Here is a 23121-nt window from a genome sequence, read left to right on the forward strand (position 1 = left end):
ACAAAACACTCTCCCAAGTATTGAATGCATGTTTCTATGATCTGTCTGCGGAATTCATATTTAATGTTCCTGACAAAGGAGTAGAATAAAATGTAGTGTAATTACCGGTATTATTATGAGTGAAAGTGGAAGGCACTTGTAAGTGTTTATGCGCATATCAGCTAGTAGGTCTTGCGGCCTAACTTTAAAGGATACCAAACCAATGACAGAAATCTAACAGTATTTTAGCAGTCTATGGAAACTTTAGCATATAACTGCTGTACAAACTATTGTAATAGAGGCCATTTCAGTCTGCCTTTTAAAAAGAATATGAAATTGTTTTAATGATTTTAGCATCATATGTAGTTGCAAAACATTACTAAAAATGTTGCACGTTTTTCTAAAACACTCATTAATACGTCATTAAGTTATGTTATTAAATAGCAGTAGTAATGATAACCATTTAGTTTTTCTGTTTCAAAAACAGCAAATACTATAAACAATATTCCAATATTAAGATAATAATAATAATAATAATAATAATAATAATAATAATAATAATAATAAATCAAATTATCATAAACTGTTTAACATTTATTCTTATATTTTCTAAAGTTTCTGAAACCCCTTTTTTGTCACGCTTTTGTTTAAGGATACATTTTTAAAAAGCATCTGTCTCGTTATAATTTGGAATGATTTGTTGATTTTTGCCTTTGATTTTATGTTATTTCTTGCTGTTTTCTCCTGCCAGGACTCCCTTGAAATGAGATGCGTATCTCAAGGGTCATTTTTATATCATATTTTCAAGGAAGGATTGGTGTAACTGGAATGTAAATAATGACCTAAAATAACATCATCTTTAATCGATTCAAAAGAGAATCAAGTACTGTAACGGGAAACGTCCTTCACATTATTTTTGTAAACCACTCGTAGTAACAAAACAATGGTGTTACTTTACCCAAAGCTATTTTGTGTAGCTTTCTTTTCTTTCTTTCGGGTGTCTTTTGATACGAGTGGTCGGATGTTTTGGAGGCATTGTTGCAACGGCAAAAAAAAATCTTTTCTGTCTATTGAAATGAAATTCCTCTCGACATTCTCTCTTTATTTATAATTACAACGCTTTTGACTTTTTAGACAAAAAAAAAAAAGTTTGCCGTTTTTTTTTTTTTTGCATAGTTAACATTTTGCTAATGGGGAGCCAAGATTCTCTCAGCAGCTCAACAACATTTTCTAAAGCTTTTTTGCCGTTGTTGTAGCAACTGGTGGCTGATCTGTGAATAAAGCAGATGTCAGTGCGGCAGGGTGAATAAAGAACCATCTATCACCAGGCAGCTTCCACTCCTACTGCCCAAGCAAGCCATCAGCATGACAGGTTCACCGCAGCAATCTTCAATTAAACTAGCTGTAATGCCTTTTTTCACTCATCCTATTATTAAACAGCAATGCTATGTTATAAATGTGGAGTATTTCACTGTAGCTAGTTCGGTTTCCTGACTCCCTAACACTATGAATCTATGAAAGCATTGATTGCATACCAGCTCCCAATTACTCACAATCAGGGATCGCTGTGGTCGTCATAGACAGGGCTTCAAATCCCTTGTTGCCTAAATACATACAACATGTATTTTGCAAGTACTTTTTAACAGTTATTGTGTTTCAGAACCTGGAGTTAAAGCTGCATCAGTTTGTAGTGCAATTAAACCTAAACAGAAACATTAAGAACAAATGCAAAACAAAAAAAGCCCAGTTATTTTCTTCAGACGAGTTTGACCAAGGTTCAAAGGTATACACATTTCTTTCTCTTCAGAAGCCATTACTCCAATTTCGTGTTTTTTTTCTTTTCCTCTCTCTCACAACATTTTTTTAGAGCTGTATTATAAAGTAACTGGGGCCTGAATTAACTCAACTTTTATGTTGTTGCCAAAGCTACAGTTTATAATGGTTACGGCACCCCCATACTTTTGATTTAATCCAGACCTGGGATTAAGTAAATGTTAAAGCAGAAATATATTGTAATGGCGAAGCAGAAATAGTTTGTATTATTTATATTTGTTTAGAAAAAAAATAACATCTTATAAAATAAAGTACTGTAGCCAATGTGTTGCATTTTAAAGTTAGTAAGGCATGATGGGAAATGTCTTAGATCCAGCCTCTAATGGAAACCACAACGCCTCCCTTCCTGTTATTTGGAGCAAGTCAATCAACTGCTCTTTTATTCTAAGAACAGTGGTCTCTATTTCAACCATGCAAACAATGTAAAAGTCTTAGCTTTGCTGACAGACATTCAATTTGCAACTTTGGTTTGTAATAGCATCCTCTTCCCTGAATATTACTTTCAATTACAAGCAATCCAACTGATTCATGTTCACTCCACACTTAGAAATAGAAATGTCCTCCTCAGCTATATGAAACAGTGAGGTCTACTAGCACTAATAAGACTGTGCATCTTTAAGCCATACTGCTTGGAATACAGTGGATCTTTAACATCTTTAGTGTATGATATACATTGTCTGCTATTTGTGAAAGAGATGGTCTGAAAATATTTTAACCACACAATGTTACCCATACATCATAACATCTTTCATGAAAGTATTTCTTGCAGCAATTTTCAAATTCATTTGGATATGTTTAAAACAAGGTGTTGCTCTATTTATAAAAAAAAAAACAGACAGCACACCTTTTCAAAGAAACGTTAATAACGCAAAACATCAATTTTTCATGGCCTTAGGGTTAGCTTTTGTGAAGACCAAGAGACTTCCCCATAATGTGAACCAATCATTTTTAAACGTGTTCCAGTATGTTATCTGTTTCATCGTGCAGTGCTGCTAGCGATATTTATTTTAACAAGTGTACACAGTGATGAATATGAAGTCAGTACCAGAAGATATGGATTAGGAAAAGGGTGGATCTCAATATCGACACTCTGCTCTTTCACATGCATTATTGCAGAAGGAATTTATTAACATGAATCATTAAAATTGACCAGTGTATAAACTTGAAGACAGTACGGCCTGGTGGCTGTGTTTATGCAGGGTATTTTTGGCAAACCAATTGATCTTCATAGTATGTTTTTGTGAAATGCTTCAGAGGTGCTTCATGAAGTGCAAATCAAACATATTCTCCTTCCAAAAATTCTTTATAAAAGAAAGAAGCGCATTCTTCATTGTTGTTTGGCGAAAACTCTGCTCGTCCCATATCTTATCTCTGAGAATCAGACAGAGCGTGTCTGGTTCGTTTTTACAGTGCGAGTCGACCCCATGACAATGACAAAATGAAATTTGACAGCAACACAATGTGGAGATTTAACTGACGGCACACAAAGCACATTTGCTGGTCATAACGCCACAGTTTAATGACTGAATCAAGCAGGAAGATTGTTTTTTTCTCTGAATGGGATACATGAATATCCAGTTAATACCAATCATGGATTCAAGCTATCTAACAAAATTGGTGCTACATACCCTGTTCTTATTCTGCATGCTCTGCAAGTTTTGAAATGCAGTAAACAAAGCAGTTTGTACACACATCCGGAAACCACTAATCTAAGAGAAGGGTAATAGGGCAATACAACACAACAACCAATTACATGTGAATGTATCAGCCTTGCTGATGATGTGACCCCAATATAAACAGCCTCTATGCAGTTAAATACCTTAACAATTACAGCTTGTATGTCTGCTTAGAGACAAAACAAATACAGGATATGGAGTTATACAAGCAGAAATAGTATAAATAAAATATTCATATAAAAATAGTCTCTCACAAAATATATTCTCTTAACCTATGGTTCATTTTTTCCATATGCTGGAAATGTGTCTGGAGTATCACCTTTGCTTCTATAGCATTTTAAAAATGGGCTTCTCATGCATTTTAGAGTTATATTTGAACTAGAAAAGTCAATACAGTAGTTAGAAAATAATGATCATGACCAGTTTGATTTTCCAGACAACTAGCAGCAAACAGCAGTAAAATAAAATATTATAATAGATGTCTGTTTTCATTATCAAAAGCCTGGCTTTGCAGGGAAGGAAAAAAAATATGCCTGTGCCAAAAACATCTATTAGAAATGTCTGATTAAGACTATGTACAGTTCCAGTGTTTTGTTTTTTTTTACTGCAGAACAGTCCCAACAATATCAGTAGATTTTTGTATTATTATTATTATTATTATTATTATTATTATTATTATTATTATTATTAAATAAATTAATATTAGTTTTATCTAAATAAATTGTTAAATATTACCATTACTGTTTGTTTGAATCATTATGCTCAAAGATCCATCCACAAACTAGGTGCTAGTAACAGCTACACAATAAAAGAAGCTGGTAAACCTTCATCGCTGGAAAACCATGCTTTCTGTATCTAGTCCGTGTGAGATCCAGGCAAAACAAGAAGACGCTCAAATCTGCATAATCCACAATGAAAGCAGTCCTTCTGTGGGCACTGTTGAGGCTGTTCCCTGTGAGGTCCACATTCAAGGTTTTTAATCAGGACACCCATGAAGTATACCGCCACTAAATACTCAAAATTCAGCAAAACCTATGTGCCATTCTCTTCACGTGGTCGACAGGACCTTGTGTTCTCTCTAAAACATTTGGACAACATATTCTGCCTTAGAGTCCCAGGCTAGCGTAAGACTGCGTTCATCCCTCTTGTGTTTCTCGAATATATGTCATCTTTGCAGCTTCACATAAACCTTGCAATTCAAGACGGGGACCGCCAGTAGCTTTCCACTGTGATAGACAGCAAGGACTTTGCTGCAAATTTTGTAGATCACAGGTTGAGAGCATGTGCAAATGTATTTTTTCTCCAGGGTGAAAGAACCCCTTTAAAAAAAAAAAAAAAGCATAAATATGTGTTCATTTACAAGTGTAAACTTCTGTTCTTTCGCTGCAGGTGTTGCATTTGACGTAGCAGCACCAGAGGAACTTGCAGTTGCACTGCCACACTCTAGAGTACTGGTGTGTGTTGTAGCCTCGGCCACAGCACATCAAGTCACAGCTACTGGTCTGCTGTGCCGTCTTGTTACAGATTCGTCCCTGCGTCCCCACACTGCCCGACAATGGGTCCTCTTCACAGTAGTTGGGTGATCTCTCTAGGTACACCAAGTCTGTATCCATGGGCTTGAGAAAGGAGGGATGCTTCTTTATCTTGAGGAAGGTGGGGCGCTTGTTGCGGGTTGCCCTCACAGGCTCCACCTGCACTGCCTTGTTATACTTCTCCTTGAGAATGTAACCCAGCTCCCTGAACTTGGGCAGCGTCGTCCAGCAGGTTTTAGTAGTGCAAGACCCCGACACTCCATGGCATTTGCATTCTAATCTCATGTTCTCTTCAAGTATCTAAAAAGAAAGTGAAATTTGTTTTAACACATCTGATAGTACATAGGTATGGATACTTTGAAATATGTCCCTTACAAAACAAACAAACCCATACAAATACAGGACTATGTGGTTTTTAATGTATGATGCCCATACTAATGATTTAATGCAAAATACTATTTCCTGGTAACTGGAACCATGGAAGAGTCCTGTAGTCAAGTGACTCATGAGAGACACATCATTTATGTATCTCCCAGCAGCCTTTGGAAACCCCTGTGGTCCTAAACACTACCTTTCACTTACCGTTAAGATGAGAGGCAAACAACACGCTAAGCAGCAATATAGAGGTACACAGCAGACACCCCACAAAGACTGATACAATTAATGTAATGTAATATATATAGGGCCCTTCATTCTTCTGTTTTTATTTTTGGTCACGTGATGTCCCTTTAAAGTTATATTGAGCCGACTCTGTTCCTTAATGAAACTCTTGGAAAAGCGTTGACTGTGAAACAAGATCACTTCTGCTTTTTCTCCTGTAACTTGAATGACGAGGATACTGCTTCATTGATAATGTAAAAAATTAAAAAGGCAGCTCCTTGTTTTTAATTCAAACCAAACACAAAAAGCAAGTTCAGTTAAAGTACTTTTCCTGGATTTAAAATCTTATGTTAGAACCTGTTTTGCTAATAATAGTTTCCTCATAATTACGATTTAATTAAATAATTTATCTTCACTCGCTGTTTAAGGAGCTGCCTTTTTTTTTTTACATTATCAATGAAACAGAAGTTAGTTTCAATCAAGTGAACTTGTTTTACAATCAGCATGAACAGCCCTAAATATAAATTGTGATTCAGATCAAATAAACACCTACCTATATGTGCTTTTAAAGTTGCCCATATGCATCGTATTAAACGTTTCAATGCTTTCTGATTCAGCAAACACAGCTGTCTGTAAGAACAACAAACCTCTTCTGCATAATCGGAATTGAGCTCATCTTTAATGTCAGCAAGTACATGAGAAAGGCAAGAGGCCAAGGCCTAACCAAGTCCTTCAAAACACAGACAGGAGTAAAAACAGTAACTCAGGATAGGGGATTCCTAAGGAAATTTCAGGGTACATTGTTGAAGTAGATTAGCTTCATCCAACCTAATCCTTTTGGAAGCTGTTTCGGGGGAATTATTTTTACAATATGCAATATGCTGAGTGATCCAAGTAATTGTATGCATTTGAAAGTGACGCTGTGTCAAACTATCATGTATTAAAGAGAGCAATGACTGAAAATAACAGGTCTGCAGTCAGTAACACAGTATATTATGAACAGCTTCTTCTCTAAACCTCCAAGTGTTTATAAATGTTTGGTATAGTCAGTGATAAGGGAGTTGTACAGCAGCCCATTCTACTGCACTGTGCAAACATTCCCATGCACAGATCCACTTCTGTTTCGTGAGCAGCGAATGCATTGTGGAGCACTTCTAGGATGAGAAATTCACTGTCCTCCACCTAGTATCTTACTAAGATGAGACCAAGCCTGAGGCAGTGGCAAGGGAGGGCTTGGGGAGGCTGAAGCTTCCCCAAAGTATACCTTATCCCCCCCTATAGCCCCCCCCCCTCCCCCCCCCCCCCAAGTGAAATTACTAAGTCAGGCTCCTATTCTACCGCTGTTTTTAAATAAGCAAAGCCATACAACGTTACACACTGTCTCACGTTAACCTAAGCAAGCACAGAGAGGGAAGGCTTTTCACTTGTTAAAATATATTGATGCACCTCAACCTTACCTTAGAACAAAGATCCCTGTATCGCTATTTTAAACATTACTACTAAATTATCTACTGGACACATTTATATTCGTGAGCTCATAGTTTTACCAAGCACTTTTTACACAATTATTATACCAAATTAATCATGATATATTGCTTATTCAAAATAGTTTTCGTTGTTTAGACACATTGCGCAGACTCTCGCATCTGTATTTGTATTTCATTCATTTAAGTTTATCAGTGTTCCAAAAAAGCCATGCCTGTGTTGAACAATCCCATTTCCCATGTACATGCAAGATGTTCCTGTGTATGCTGCTTTTAAGAAAATATATCATGGCAATTTCTTGTTATCCTTTGAGGGTAAAATACATACAGCACATGTTTAAATGCCTGCTGTACACACAGGTCTGCTCATCTGACACGGAAAGTGATTCAAATGTATTTTATGTGTACCCGCACAAAGTGGAGTGTAGCCCCCTTCATTTTTTGTTCTGCCCCTCTTGGCCCCCTCAATAGGAAAGTCTGGCACTGCCACTGGATCAAGCCCATGCTTAAAATGGCTAAGGCAAAGTGTTTGCCTGGATTTTTTCCAGCAAGTAACCACTTACAAAGTAGACTTCTCAGTTTATAGATATAGCAGGAGTTTCATGGTTCAGATTGCTGGTACCTGATCATTTTTAAACACATCTTAAACAAGGTACTCAAAAAAAAATCTGGATTTTATGATAAAAAGTGTCAGTAATTCAAATGCAATGATGAGTGTGAAGAAACCACCTATCTAGGAATTGAATTCAGCTACTGTACAGTTTCAGCCATATAAGTACTGTAACTACTCTTGGAGGCAATAAAGACCACAGTTTAACCCCCTATTTGAACTATTATTGAAACTCATTATTTAAACCCAGCATTTACATTGATTGATCATGAAAAGGCACTTTTTTTTAACTGTGGCCCTATTTCCACTCAGAACCAGTAACCACTGTGGAAAGCAACCAATCACAACAGTTCTAAGGGGCTGTTGAGTACCACTGTCAGTTTTTCCTAGTTTTTTGTTCCAACTTTATGTCCATCAGACCCAATGCAAGAGCAAGGGTAAGTCTGACAGACAGGTTAAACCACGTTTCAAGTTTTTTTTTTTTAAGCCAGGGTACCACATATGTCAGTAAAAAAATATGTCGATTTGCATCGCAGAGATTACTTGGCCTGTGGAATATGTGTCTACAGGCTTAGTACTGAAGCTTTTTTTTTTTTTTTTAAATAGTTTTACAGGTTGAGACAAAGGTTTTTAAACATTCCAAGTGAAAAATGCAAAAGTTCTTCGACTCATTGTGCCAGGATATGGTGTGCTTCACACTTTAAACCTGAAAGAAAAATGGGTTGTAAACGAAAATCAAAACAGCAACTACCAACTTCACAGATCGACATGCAGTATACAGTACACCTCCACTAAACTTCTCAAACCTTTACGAATAAAGAAAGACACTTCTTCCACTGCGAAGTACCACAAGCACCAATCAAGCATGTTCAAAAAACAAATCAAATACGTGCAGACATTCTTTCCAAACTAAGCACTGGGAGCCTAGCAAAACAGGCATAATAGATCTGAAATAAACAGACTGGGAAAGACGTTCACAGAGTGCCTAAAAACAATAGCCCTGTGTACACTGTACACAGATAAAGTGAAGGCATCAAGTTTCAGCCTTCCATGCCTACTCAGGGCAATCTGTATCTTTCACTATGCGACCAAGCTTGGATGTGTAGAAAGCCATTACTTAAGAGACATTAAACATTCTTAACTTTTCCTCTTTCATCTTGTCTGTAATAAGTTGAAGTAACCTGAACGCAAGAATGAGTATTCAAAGGTTTGTACAAAGGGCTGTTTAATATATCGGCTCGCCTTCATTTTTTTGTAACTAAAATTGCAAAAGATTTTTACTGGTCATTACCATTTTATAGACATCATGCCAATGACAGTAATGAAGTAACCTAATACTTAATAAATGAGCCTTCTTGTATTTCAATACTTTATTCATAAAATAACTTGTATCAAATTTGTAGTATACCCACAAGTTTTCAAATTGAATTTCCCTTATGAAACAAATGTTATGCTAGACAAAAAAAGTACAATATCTTTATAATGTTATTAGTAGTTTGTGGTTAATTGAATTTTCAACAGAACTACTACTTATTTTTCAATGGAGAAGTTTTAACAAACTGAATTAATGTGTTTGCCCAATTATTAAGAGAAACACTTTCCTACACATGCACAGATGGAATATCATAGGAATGAAATCACTACCAACAGAATCCATATGATTTGCAGACATTATTTTTAAAGTGTTACCAGGCTTATATGTGCTTTGTTATAGAAAAACATAAACAGATTCAAGATTTCTCCAAAAAGTGTCTTCATTTACCTTTTTCAATATGTCTGCGCATAACTGTCTGGGGAATCTCGCTGATTCGCGAATGCTCATTTACTGTTTCCAATATGCTGTTCTTTTCACGTTGCATAGTAAAACACACAGTCTAGAGAGTTCATAGCTGGGCATCAAAAACACTAACACATCAACTGTACTGTGACTAAGCACTGCTGACTCCCTTTGTCTTCCTCTATGAGATCTGTGTGAAGGAATAAGCTCCTGCTTTAATGTAATTAATTTGATTCGCATAAATAAAAACTATAGGGCATAAGAGTTCCTGGCTTCTTCACAAGGACAGGGGAGGAGAAAAAAAAACAAACGGCTCCATAACTTCTACTAATCATGAATACAGTATTTGTTATAGAGGGACGATTTACCTGCCTGGCTAAACGAGCGTGGATTTAATTACACATAATGAAAACAGCGGATTGCTTTCTTGCAGTCTAAACGGTATCTCCCGTTACGCTCGGAGATGGTGCAGCTGTGTGAAAGCCAGCTCTCTGTGGCTCGGGATGATAATGCCCCCTGATTAGATGCTTGTTTCCTGTTCAATGAGTAGGAACTCTGAGTGCCACGGCAGCCTCACCCACTTTTTAATTATTCTGTTTTCTATTTGAGTACCTAGACATTCTGGAGTCATTGAAGCAATTTTCAACAGCTTCAAATATATTGCAGAATTTATCTTGGTCTGAGTCCCACTTCCACTAAAGCTCTTAGCTGTGGCTGGTGTAATACCCCCACTGGGGGCACCAGGCACGTCAGAGGTCCTCCGCGGTGCTGGGTTACCTTGTCAGGCTCTGTATGCTAGAGCAGCAACACCAGCTCTGGTAACCTGCAGTAGAACTGCTATCTTAGACTAGCTCAGCAAGAAAGTCTATCAATTCTAATTCAAATCTGCCCAGAGGTCTTCCTCAGTGCTGAATGAAACTGTAAGACTTGTATAACAGCTAGGGATATGCAAATGAAAATGCCCCATCAATTTAGGATTATTATGATGCATTACCCGTTATTTAAATCTGCTGTACCTAACATTATGATTCAGTTATTCAAAAACCCCACTATAAAATGCTCTTGGGGGTTTTAATCCCCCCCCCCCCATGCCCTGTCCAGAGTCCTGAAATGTACCGATCTCAAAGACTGATGAAAACGTTTGATTTCTTTCAATAATAAAAAAAGGCAATTGTTACTGCCAATCAAACTAATATAGCTACCGATTTCCCTTTCACTTAAGGCCAATGAAACAGAACTATTTCTCTTTCTTCCTTCCCTTCAGATGCATCATTTCTACAGGCTGTTATCCACGCTACTGTACATGCATTCCCTGGAAATAATGCCAGCTTGCAGCTGCACAGATCTGTACATTGGCTGAAACAGCTTCTTCTGAAGTACACTAAACACAATGTGGGCACAATAGCACTCTTTGCGCTAACCTTAATCCTATGAAGGCTTAGACTTTTAGTTTCATTTCTTTTGATTTTCATATAAAAATTACTGAAAAAAAGTATTTCAGTGATTTGGCTCTAGGGTATGCCAGTGGGAAGCTAGCACCCCCCGATGTTGTTGGTACAGGTCAGGTCACTTGCCAACTCTTCCAATGTGAGCAGGAGACTTCTGTTATCAGCAAAGGATTGCTTACCTCCTGCACAGTGTAAAGAATGTAACCAGTCTTTTCTAAATGTTATTGCTTTGAGTTGCCCATGGTATTTGCTTTCTGACTGCTGACTATGCGGGTATGTTCCCAAATGATGCTCCGTTAAAGGGGTCTGATGCAACTCACTCTTTAACTTGAAGGAAACAAGTGTTATATACATTTTTATTCACATTAAATATAAGGGGGGATTAAGCACTCATTTGCTATGTTATTTAATTAAACTCATTCAATTCTGTAGACCATATCTAGGATAATAACCAAAAGAGTTTGACAGTTTGTTCACAAAGGTCACTATAACTTTGACATCACACAACCTTGCTACGCTATAATTATAATACATAATATACTTGACATAACAGTAAAAGATGAGAAAAGAAGATTTAAAATTAACACAGGAAACAAAAAACACTCCAAAGGGACCGCAAGTTTGGCACCCAATCCGTCTGTTATAGGAAAAGTTAGATAGACAAATAAATAAACAAGGATGGAGTTCACGGATTCTTCTTGCCATCATGCCCTCCACCTCCTGTTTCAATCAGACTCCAGACCCCCTACTGAGCTTCACTTATCTCCGTTAGATTTCACTTGGCTCTTCAAACGTGTTTATTTTGCTTTTCTTCCTAACCTGCATAGGCTAGATATATCTGCTTCAGGCTCTGGTTCTTTGCAAACATGAATCACTTCCTATTTCATCAAAATCAATCCAGAATCTGGTACAACAGGGCATAGCTACTGACCAAAATATAATACAAAAATAAAATAAAAATCAGGACCATATTCCTGAAAATCGGGCTGATTGCTGGGGACTGGTTGTTGCCTATACATAGTTTCTTTATAACCCTTTCATAAATTTTCTGCAGTAACACTAGAAAATATTAGTATTTTACATTGCTGCAGTGCCGTGAGTGCCATTTCTATTTAGTGATTCCATTCCCCTCCCCACCCCTAGATGGTTCCTCTGTGTTTCACGTGTATAAACACAGGTTCAAATTACCCGCATTTTACAACAGACGGGGCCAAGTTGAAAGGTCACGTCCTCAAACAGGTTTCTGCCGTGAGAGAGGAATAGATCCTGTAGGTCCTGAACTTGGAGGTAGCTATAGAAGGAAATCTCTTGGGGAACAGAACTCAGACCCACTGAAACTGATTGCAAACACCATGGAAAATGTTAAATGTCTTTTGTGGATTAGTTATGTAGCCAAGCAGTCGTTTCTTAAAATATCTGTGTATTTACTAAAAATAAAAACATGTTACTTCACTGTCAGTTCTTTTCTCAAACTTCTGCTATTCTTCACTATCTTGTTCGCTAAAACAAAACCGGAAAACCAGGGTTAAACTGTTATAGGGTTAAACCTCAGCAGCAATACAGCGGGACGCAAACTGAGGCCCTGCGGAGATCCTTGGTGAATTTTATCAGCTGGTACAGGGATTGTAAATCACACTGCCAAGGTTAGACTGCACTCTGGAGTTCTGTTAACCCATGATAACTATGGTGCTTTATAGATACAGCCATGTTTTCTTATCAACGTTGCTGCAAATGTTTATTCCTGCTCTAATTAACCCAATATTAATAAATCAAACCAATTCCTGTATTTAAAAAAGCAATGCCCACTGACCTACTGTATGCAATGCACCCCTTTACCAACTGCTCTCGTCCCTCTTTAGGCTCTTTCCACTTACAGATTACAATGTAGGTACCTTAGAATGCAATCAGAAAACCAGCAACAACAGTACTTGGATACAACACCAGGGAAGTAACGCTCAGGAATACATATAGGAAAGAAGACAGTGATGATAAGTAATGAGTTTGTTCTAAACTTTATACACTAATTGAAACTAATTTCGGCCAGGTGATTTAGAGCATATTATTTTTATCTGCCTCTCCACACTGCGATTCATTGAGTTTCTGCTCAACGCGTTCAATACACACCTTGCGTCCTGCCTCGTTGTTGTGTAAGTTCATGAGTGTCCTTGCATTCTGTTTGATCTCCCTGGCGTCGACAAACACCTTGGAGAAATCCAGGCCGTAGCGGATGTCAGCAGAACAGCCTCCCCATTTCCAGCCTTCCTGTTGGGTGTAAAATCCTTGCTTTTTTTGGTCACAGCCACAGTTGCTCAGGTTCCCTTGGGTGCAGGCAGCTGTGATGGCATGAGCAACACCCGCGGCAATGATGGCATAGGTGAAAGCTGCTTCTTTACTCCCTGGATTAAGACAAAAGGCAGGTCTCATGTAACAGCAGAAGATGGATTGTGAAATTTACCCTCCAAACTTTTTAAATACACTTTTCAGAACCAGATTTGGAATCTCACACTAGCCCTGCCTCCAGTCCTGGATTTCAGGGCTACTGCGAGTTCTCAAGCGACGACAGTGAACCAGAATCAGTCTTCCTGCATCTACTACACCATGATTTGAACAGTATCATGACATTTGATATGGTAGCACAAAAGGTCCCAGAGCAGTATTGGAAACTGCTATGGACAGTAGAGGTACTGGATAAATGATTCCAGTCTCCCCAGTGCCTTAGGTTTCTTTTCAGTAGTGCTTGCGGTTAAGCAAGTGAGCCTTCTACTTCCACATGTTTACACAAAATACCCAATCTCACCTGGCTCCACTGATGGTGGGCATCCGACTAGCTCTGGAGCTGCCTTCTACACTGAATTCTAGTGCATCAATGTGTGTGCTACCCATTGGGATTGCTTGTATGAAGATGGTGTTGTACAAAGCTTCTCTAGAATGTAATCTCCAGCACTTCCCTAAAATAATTAAGACCATCAGACCTCAGTGAGTGCTACACCATTTGCAAGCAGGGTTGTGCGACAGCCTTCAATACTTGGGTAATAGAGTTATATATTGTCTACTGCATATATTGCTGGTACTCAACATTATCCATTAGTTTGCCCATATAAGTTTTTACAGTAATTCATTGATTTATGCATCCCTCTAACATTAGGCTGTTTGTGAACAACATATTTTCTAAATAAGTGTGACTATTTTTACATTATGTTAAAAGATATAAACCTTGCATGTGATTAAACCTAAGGTTTTTTTTTGTTTGTTTGTTTGTTTTCACTAAGTTTGGAAGATTCTGCACCCTTTGCACTGCAGCAATGTGTAGCATTGGTGGAAGGAACAGTGCTTGGAATTCTGGGTGTGAAACTCTTAGGATAAAGCAATATTATTTTTAGTTCACTTTCAAGCCAAAAGGACTTTATCACAGCCAAAATATGCTATGCAATACGCTTCTTTCTCTGTATTTATTATCTAAATAATCACTTAAACTTGAAAGTGGATCATCATGCACCCATTTGATCAGATTTGCCTTATCTGCCTGCATTCTAAAACAAAGAAATATGCATGGAGATAACCGGAGATAACTGCTTTTTAAGCATCAGACGGCCATCCAGATACAGTTAAGTATGTCTGTCACTGCTACAGACACGAACAGCCTTACTTCCTTACATATTGCTATGGAGTATACCATAGAGAAACAACAACAAAACCAACTTCTTTGGTTGATCTGTCAAAGATCTGCTCTTGTTTAAATCTGATTGATCTCCATGTGTAAAGCTGCATAGCTGTCAGGCAAGCATCTCTCTCTCTCTCTCTCTCTCTCTCTCTCTCTCTCTCTCTCTCTCTCTCTCTCTCTCTCTCTCTCTCTCTCTCTCTCTCTATATATATATATATATATATATATATATTGTGAGCCAGCTCACAAGTTTACCACCAGGAGTCGTTCACGGCAGGCTTGGTATGAGCCCACAGAGGTTGCCAGTAATGATATGATCAAATGGACCTGTGGGCAGCCTACATGCCTGCCATAACGTCAAGGAGTTAACGGGCCAACAGGCTGCAGGTGTGGTTAGGTAGGCAATTATGGTTTGACTATTGTTAGACTATCATTGGCCTTAATTGGCCCACACCTGTAGCCTATAACAGCCAAATGCCTGGCTGGTAAAAAGGAGCATGTGCTGCCAGTCTGGTGGGTTGTTTGTTTTGTTTTCCTGCCTGAGAACTTGGGGGGGGGGGGGGGGGGGGGTTATCTACAATAAGACCAGAATAGAATAACTGGAATCAGTGTCGGATAACGTTGTGGTCCTTTGCATCTGCACTTCCCTGTTCTCTACAGGGGCTACGAGGAACGGCCCGTCCGCTGCTGGGATTCGTAAAGGACTGGACTGCAGAGTGAGGGTAGGAGAAGGGTTTCCTAAAGAAGAAGCCAAGCAAGCTAGGAAAACCCAAACCCCAAGGTGGAATTACCTATTCACCAACTGGATGTGGTTATTGGTCCAGTTGGTTTACATCGGCATTTTTGTTTTGGTGGTTTTGTTTTGTTTGAAATCTTGTTTGAACTGTTTACTTTCTTTATGGACATGTCTCGATAACGCAGCTGACATTGCAGTATAAGAGCAAGCCTTATAGAATACTGGAATAAAAACTTGCTCTGTTTTCTCTGTGTGCACCCACCCGCTCACAATATATATATATATATGCATGTATGTTTACGTGTTGTGATAAGTAAATCAGGGGTTGAACTGTATGTACCCAAGTATCTCTTATATAAGTTTAGAAAGATAATTTTGCAGTTTTCCAATGCTTTTCCCATGGTTATACTATAATTTACCATGGTTTGCATGTTTTTTTTTTTTTTTTAATATGCTTGACCATACCTCTCAGGGTTTTACCATGCTTATCTGTGCTTTACCATGTATTAACTTGAGAAATATTAGTGCACTAAGGGTTTTTAAAAATGAAGCCAAGCTAGAGCTAAATCTTTAAAAGCAAGACCCAGTTCTCGTTACAAACATGTCACGAAGTTAATCTGGCTTGTGAAAAGGTAAGTGTACAAAACTGAAAAGTGAAGCGTGCGACTACCAGCAGACCTTTGTGAACAACACAGACGACAGCGCTTACGTAGGCCACCATACTGAAGACATGGGGTGGGGTGGGGGGGTTGTTTTGATGTTCTAAGAGCCTTCAAACCCTCTGCTCACAACATTGAGACCTGCGCCTACACAGTTTAAATAATGCAAATTATGTATTCATTTTCCATCTCTGCTCACCTTCATTCTTTTGTTGTTAAATAGGGAGAGAAAGTCCCACACACCTTATTTACTACTTTCTTTGAGAACGAAGTACAGGCTAACCTGTTTTTGATAAACATCTTGGACCGATGCCTTATTTTTACAATGTTCAAAAAAGGCATTTTAAGCATCAGTTCTTCCATTTTTTTTTATGGTTTGAATGGGCATACAGCCAAAAAAGAAGGTGCGGCAGTAATTCAAATGAGCCTGCGCTACTTTAAAAATGTGAAAATAGTGCAATTCCAAAATGATGCCTCTTGCTTAGTCCACTGGATCAGGGAAGCGTTTATTTAAACCTAACTACAAGGCAATGAAAGAAAGACAGATAATAAAATCATAAAACATATGTGTAGTAGCCTTAGTTATTCTCTGTTAAAACACCATCCTACAGCACAGCAAAAGGTACATTTATAAACCTCACACAATATGCTTGTCAGGACATGAGAATTTATCAGGAAAAAAATGCTAGTTAGAATTACTCAAAATGGCAGTTGAACACTTGACAGCTGCAGAGGTGTAGTGTAGCGGGTATTGCAGCTTAATAACATGATTTAGCAGCGGCTGTGTTTCAATCTTTATTTATCTATCTTTTTGTATTTTCTTTATTTCTAATTACTGCATTTTGTATATATGTGTTTCTTTTGCATTTTTATTGCCTGTAATTTGTATACTTTTATATTTTAGTTTTAGTTCAATTTTCTGTAAGTCGCTTTGGATAAAAACGTCTGCTAAATTAAATGATATTAAGAAGAAGAAGAAATGAGATGCATTCAATGCTTTACAGCAACAATCTGTTTGACTGCTTTCCGCTCATTTCAGAAAAAAATACCCTGCTCTTTCTGTACAAAAAAAAGAGAGTTAGGTTAATATTTAGGTTAGTGATTTACCATTTTAAAGACAGGAGAGTGATTAGGGCACATACATACCAGATAATTGCCATAGCAACAAAACAGGGATTGCTTCTGGCAAGGATTAGTCTAAAAGGAAATATATTTGTAAAATATATATATATATATATATATATATATATATATATATATATATATATATATTGTCAAACTAAAAAAAAAGATGAAAGAAAGTAAGAATCCTCAGAACTTAGTGTGTTTAATTTATTTTTTCTACATAACTATACTTCCATCTTCCATTGCTGTTTAGCAATTTCAGTGTCTATTAAAATCCTGGCAAGTTATGACATTTTCAGAACCATAGGGTCTTTCAGAGTTAGAAACAGCGAGTTAGACTGTATGAAACCTCCTACCAGTAGTGAAATCCTCTGTTTGAATGAATTAACCCTGAGCGCTACTGTGCTGGCATGCAAGCCCAACCATTCAGCAGAGTTACAAAGCAGCTGACAAGTACATGTTCAGTCACAGACGCAGGTTTAACAGTGCAAGCAGTACCTTATCTCTTCTTCAGATCAGTATATTAATCTCTGAGCAATCTGCCATTACACACACAAGGGACAAAACAAGCACCGCTGCCAAGCTTCACTGTCAAGTTTGTTCCTCCAGCACAGTCTACCAGCAATGTGATATGCTTCCCCACCTCACTGCCCCAGTTTTTGCTGGAATGATATCATAGATAGAAGGGTGAACAACAACAGAGAAGCATACAGAACTCACATAATTGAATGCTTCCTAAAAATCTAATTTAGTGAATGACAAAGAACCAATAGAAACACAAGATTATAAAGGTCAGCTGACCATAATTTTTTTTTTTTTTTTTATGTCCAAGCAACTGCATCACCAAAGGCTAGTGGAAGACTTCCAGCATTGTTTCTTGCCAGTATCGGACACTGAAATGTTTTCTATGCCACAGGCCTCCTCCTCTGTTAAATTAAGTAGTCTGATGAGTTCACCCCCACTGCACTATACTAAGATAAAGGTCAACAATACAGTGTGTCCCAGATTTCTCGGCTGTCCAATCAACCGCCCAAAACAACCTCTTATGGGATTTTTGGCTTTGCTCTAAATATGTCAAGACAACAAGAAAAAACAGACTAAAACAAGATCTTGCTACCTTTCTTTAAGAACAGGCCATTTCAGTATCTCATCCCTCTCTGGCCACCTGCCAAAGCTCACTAGCCAATAAGCAGGCTGCATTTTCCAACAAGTGAAAGCCTCCTGTCTGGTAGAACTGATCTTCCCACCAATGTCACTCGAGCAGCAATTTGTCAATGCGCTGAGACTTAATACCTCAAAAGAGTCTGTAATGTGCCTCAGGAAAAGGGGTAGCGTTACTTTTAAGAGAAGAGTTCGGAGGAATTGTAACTCTCACTTATATACATTTCAGCTTTTCTTTCTCGTGTTTCTCCTTGTCTGTGTAATCCCTACTTTTATTTCAATCTCTCTTCAGTCTTTGTAACACATGCTCATGAAACATTCAACAACCTGGTGCTAGTCCCACTGAGCGTCTAATGATTACTGTAGATATGCTATGTGCTATGGAATACACACTCTTCAAAAAGTCGAGGGAGCTTGATATGGGGGAAGGAGCACGTTCAGACAGTAGCAGGCTGGGTTTTTACACCCCTGGTGTGTTTGGATTCTGAAGAACCTGAGATAAGATGACCCTCTCTCTCAGCAGGTCAGGGTAGAAATAAAAACTGTGATTTACTGTGGCTGCTTCAATCAGTTCAGCTACAGATAAAGACATTCATATTCCTGGCTAGTCTAATCTCACTTCTGTGAAGGCAAGCACGCTCCTTCTTGTTTTGATAGGGTCATAATGACAGGTATGTTGAAACACACTGACACTGTTCCATTTCATTAATCCACTATTTTATTACCTGTCTACAGTAATACAATTACAAGCAATGGAGAAACGTGTATGGCTTCATTGTGTACTGGGAAAGAGGATGCTTTACACATCCTAACCACGATGTGATGGTTTTAAGAAAGTGACACTATATAGGTCTATTGGGGTGATACTGAATAGTTGAGCATCTACTGATCCTTACAAAAGCACATAATACTGTAGCTGGGTTGTGTAAACTGTAAATACTGCAGTAACAATAAGAGAACCTGGACTGTAGTTTCAGGTTGTGTGAAATCAAGACAATACAAATCTAAAGCTCTTGGAATGGAAATCCCTCTTTGAGAACACACCATATCTAAAAGGAGCTGTTCAGCTGTGCAAGGCCTGGTAATGTTGTGCCAAGTTCACTCTGCCTTGTTTAGCACAGGTACAATGTGATATTGTCTTTTTATGATAATGGCATTTCAGTATTTATAGAAATGTTTCGTTTTATATACAATGCCTGCTTTTCTGAAAATGCTTCTGCGGTAATTTAGTGTCTGCAACAGGAATTGAGTGTGTTAGATCTTTGCAGCACTAAATGCAGTTATGAAAAATGCAGTTTAAAAAGGGGGCGACACTTACCTGTACTGTACCCCAGGGTCTACATTCTTATTTGACATTTTTAGACATTTCTTTCTACACAGCAGTTATTATAGCAGGCGTGTAGGGGTACACTTAATGCTAGCTGTGGATGTGAATGTCAAATTTCCAGAATCAAAGGGCGTTAAAGCAGGAAGCACTATAAACAATAATTCAATTCAATTGCAAAAAACGCACACCATTAAGTGATGTGTACAGTAACAGGACAGTTTCGTATAAATGCCAAGCATGGAGGATTAGATTTGTAACATACCCACTTTCAACTCTTTTCCAAAGACAGTCCTCTCCCCGAGAGCTGAGCAGTTCCAGCGACCACTTTTGAATTGAAACTGGCATTCGTTGATTCCCATTTGGGCTCCTTCTCCGATCACAATGATAGCATCGGGTCGGCTCTGACAGATCGCCCGCTGTCTCGGGGCCAAACCTGGAATCTTGTTACAGATTATACTCGCTCCCAATGCTACAACGGAGGAAAAGCCCCTACCAAAGACAAAGAAAACAGCAAATAAGAAAAACAAGGGCATTTTATTTACAGACAGGCGGTTAAGCACAACCCCGTTCGACAGTTACACGATCTGGATCCATATTTGAATAAGATTCCACGCGTGGAAGCAAATGGTGCTGTTTGCATTCTGTAATCTATTGTTTGCCAGTGTAATTGTTTGTTTTAAATATTATCATTAACATGCTACATTACACAACTGACGTGCTTTCAGGTACAAAATAATAATTAACACGATTTTACGCCTACAGGTTTACGCAAATCAGTTCTGTTAACAGTGTTACTGAAGAATATTTTATTAGCCTATGTGCAATTCGTGTTTAGTTCTGTTTCCACTGTCTGTACAGGAGGCTATATATATCTGACCATGAAACTGTAATATTAATGACGTTTCAGGAAAAGGCTGTGTTGATTTTATGGACATGTCAGCCTTCCCTTTCCCCTATCACTTTCTCTATAATTAAAACACAGATGAAGAATCGGAGTCCTTTGCCAAAACGTGACAAAGCTTCCTGAATCATACACGGCCTGAGTATAATCAGAATGTGTCTAACAGTTTGAAGATTTGTTTTACTCCAACTTCGAGAGATAATAATAATAATAATAATAATAATAATAATAATAATAATAATAATAATAATAATAATAATAATAAATGCGTTTTATGAACGTTTTTATCTGCAACATGTGGATTTCAAATATCATTAAGAAAAGTTCATTTTAATATAATGCAATAATAGTTACAGATACAATTGTATTATACGCTATACCAATATATTATTATTGTGTAAAGAAATGTTTAAAATAAACTAAAATTAAATTTCAAGGTTGAAACATTTTGCATTTCATTTTTGTTTCTTTTAGAATTTCTAAATTCAGCACTGTTGAGTTTAACAATTATGGCCCTAGTATTGTATTTATAACGATCCACTTAATTTTCACTGTGACGTCAATGCGATGTGAATTTTATCTTCATTGGCAAATAAACGGTTATTGCTGTTAAACAATGACTAATACCTACACTAATATTTTACTTTTTATGACCTAAGTGGTATTTAATATTAATGTTTTTTAATTTCATTTAATTTAAAGTCTTATATTTTAATTTACGTGACAGTCCATTAAAAAAAAAACTCGTAGCTAAATAATGTCAGTACATAATAAATTTGTAGATGTAATAACTGTATGCGTTTGATAATTTTTATATAAATTACCATGTTTGTGATTAAAATGCGTAAAACTGTCACTCTAGGCTATTCCAAAATGTTCATCGTAACCTTTATAATTCATAAAGTGTTTGACGCACTGTAATCGGCAATGTGAATCAAGTCACTTACCTTTTGATTATTTAGTGATATTACTTATTTACCTCATGAATATGTAATATCACAAAAACGAAGACTAAAGTATATACAGATTACTACTGGCCAATTTTACAGTTATAATAATCTCAACCACCATAACTGTTCTGGTTTTCCAAGCATACAATTCCCTCTCACACAACCTTGAGAAGTTAAGCATTTATCAGGTCTGAACACGCTGAGATTAAGGAAAGATTCTTACCCTATTTTGAGATACACAATCCCGAGGCAGAGAAAAATATGAAAAATCCAGCGCCGAGTTTTCCTGTTCATGATGTTTGCTTTCTGTCTATGGTTTGTTCTGTATAATAATTCTATATAGTTATCGGTGCTCTGTTTTGAAGATCAGTGCTGGACGGCTCAACACCAGGTCAAGGTGTAGGCTACAGACAAAACAGAAACCCGCTCTGTGCTCAAAGTCACCTCACACTGTGTGCATTTGTAAATCCCAGTGGAGAATCACACTACTGTATCCAGCGACCCTGCTTCCCGTCTCTCTCTCTCTCTCTCTCTCTCTCTCTCTCTCTCTCTCTCTCTCTCTCTCTCTCTCTCTCTCTCTCTCTCTCTCTTTCTTTTCTGAGTTTATTTGGTATTTGTATGCGTGTCACACGTTACTTCAGAGATGTGAATGCCTAGGCAGGACTGCAGTGATCTCAACCACGCAGCTCCTGTTCTTCCCTCAGGTTTTATATAACTATCTCATCTATTTGGGCGTGTTCTCCAGAGAAAAGAGCGACCTACATTGGAATCCCATAAATAACTCCAGAGTGCGCATTCACCTGTTTATATTAGCGAGTCTTTTCGGAGGGCTCTCGCATCAGTGAGGCACTGCTAATTAGAGTTCTTACCGGCTTGACACACACGCAGCAAGCATGCTTATAAATGCAATTTAATTCTTCTTTACATTTTGTAATTTATTTTGTTGAACCCGCAGATTTAAACTGTGCATATATATGTTGCCTTTTCAGTCTTTATTTGTTGCTTTACTTATATATTTACGATTACAGTTTGAATGGGCGAAGCCCTATCTCTTCAGGAAAGGAAGCGTTCCTCCTTAATGTAGATAGCCTACTGGTATGGATTTTTTGTTGTTGTACTTCTTCCCTTGCCGGTGTAATCTCTGCAGCTGGTTTTTTTTTATCTATTTTCCACCACACAGGCGCTCCTCCCTCATTCTACATAGACATTTGTTTGACTTCATTTCATTTTTTTTTTTTGTTTTTTGTTCATCTGATTTACGAGTCCGGATTAGCGAATTGTCACTCCAGTAATTCTTTCAACAGCATCGCTCAGACCACTGAATGGGATTATCTTGAATAGACAGTGGGAGAACAACTCGGTCAGCACTGCAGCTAATTTAGCACAATCAAGATCGTATCTGATTTATTAAGGAGGCGAGACTAGTTAAAGACCACACAAAAAAAGCCTTTGTTTCTTTCCTGACAACTTCATTGCCCAAGCGTCTTCACGCATTATGATCAATACAGATATACTGTACGAAGCATGTCATTAAAATAACACAACGAACCTCAAGAAACCGCAAATGCTGGATGGGTGAATTTGTTTTTACTACACACCTGCCTACAACACAAACAAGCTATACACACAATCATCACTTTTTTTAGATTAGCATATAGTACT

At 37.8% G+C, this 23121-nt stretch overlaps 1 protein-coding gene across 1 annotated transcript; it reads right to left on the reverse strand.

Moving 5' to 3' along the window:
* Positions 1-3305: 3305 nt before the first annotated feature.
* On the reverse strand, positions 3306-22584 carry LOC117413752 (protein Wnt-7a). The gene is made up of 4 exons (XM_034023059.3): positions 21683-22584; positions 19871-20097; positions 13064-13335; positions 3306-5320 (listed from the first exon to the last, which is right to left on the reverse strand). The coding sequence occupies exons 1-4, from the start codon at positions 21751-21753 to the stop codon at positions 4841-4843; spliced, it is 1050 nt and encodes a 349-aa protein (XP_033878950.1). The 5' UTR covers positions 21754-22584; the 3' UTR covers positions 3306-4840.
* Positions 22585-23121: the final 537 nt, after the last annotated feature.

This window comes from Acipenser ruthenus, chromosome 25, assembly GCF_902713425.1.
Source record: "Acipenser ruthenus chromosome 25, fAciRut3.2 maternal haplotype, whole genome shotgun sequence".
Lineage (NCBI taxonomy): Eukaryota > Metazoa > Chordata > Actinopteri > Acipenseriformes > Acipenseridae > Acipenser > Acipenser ruthenus.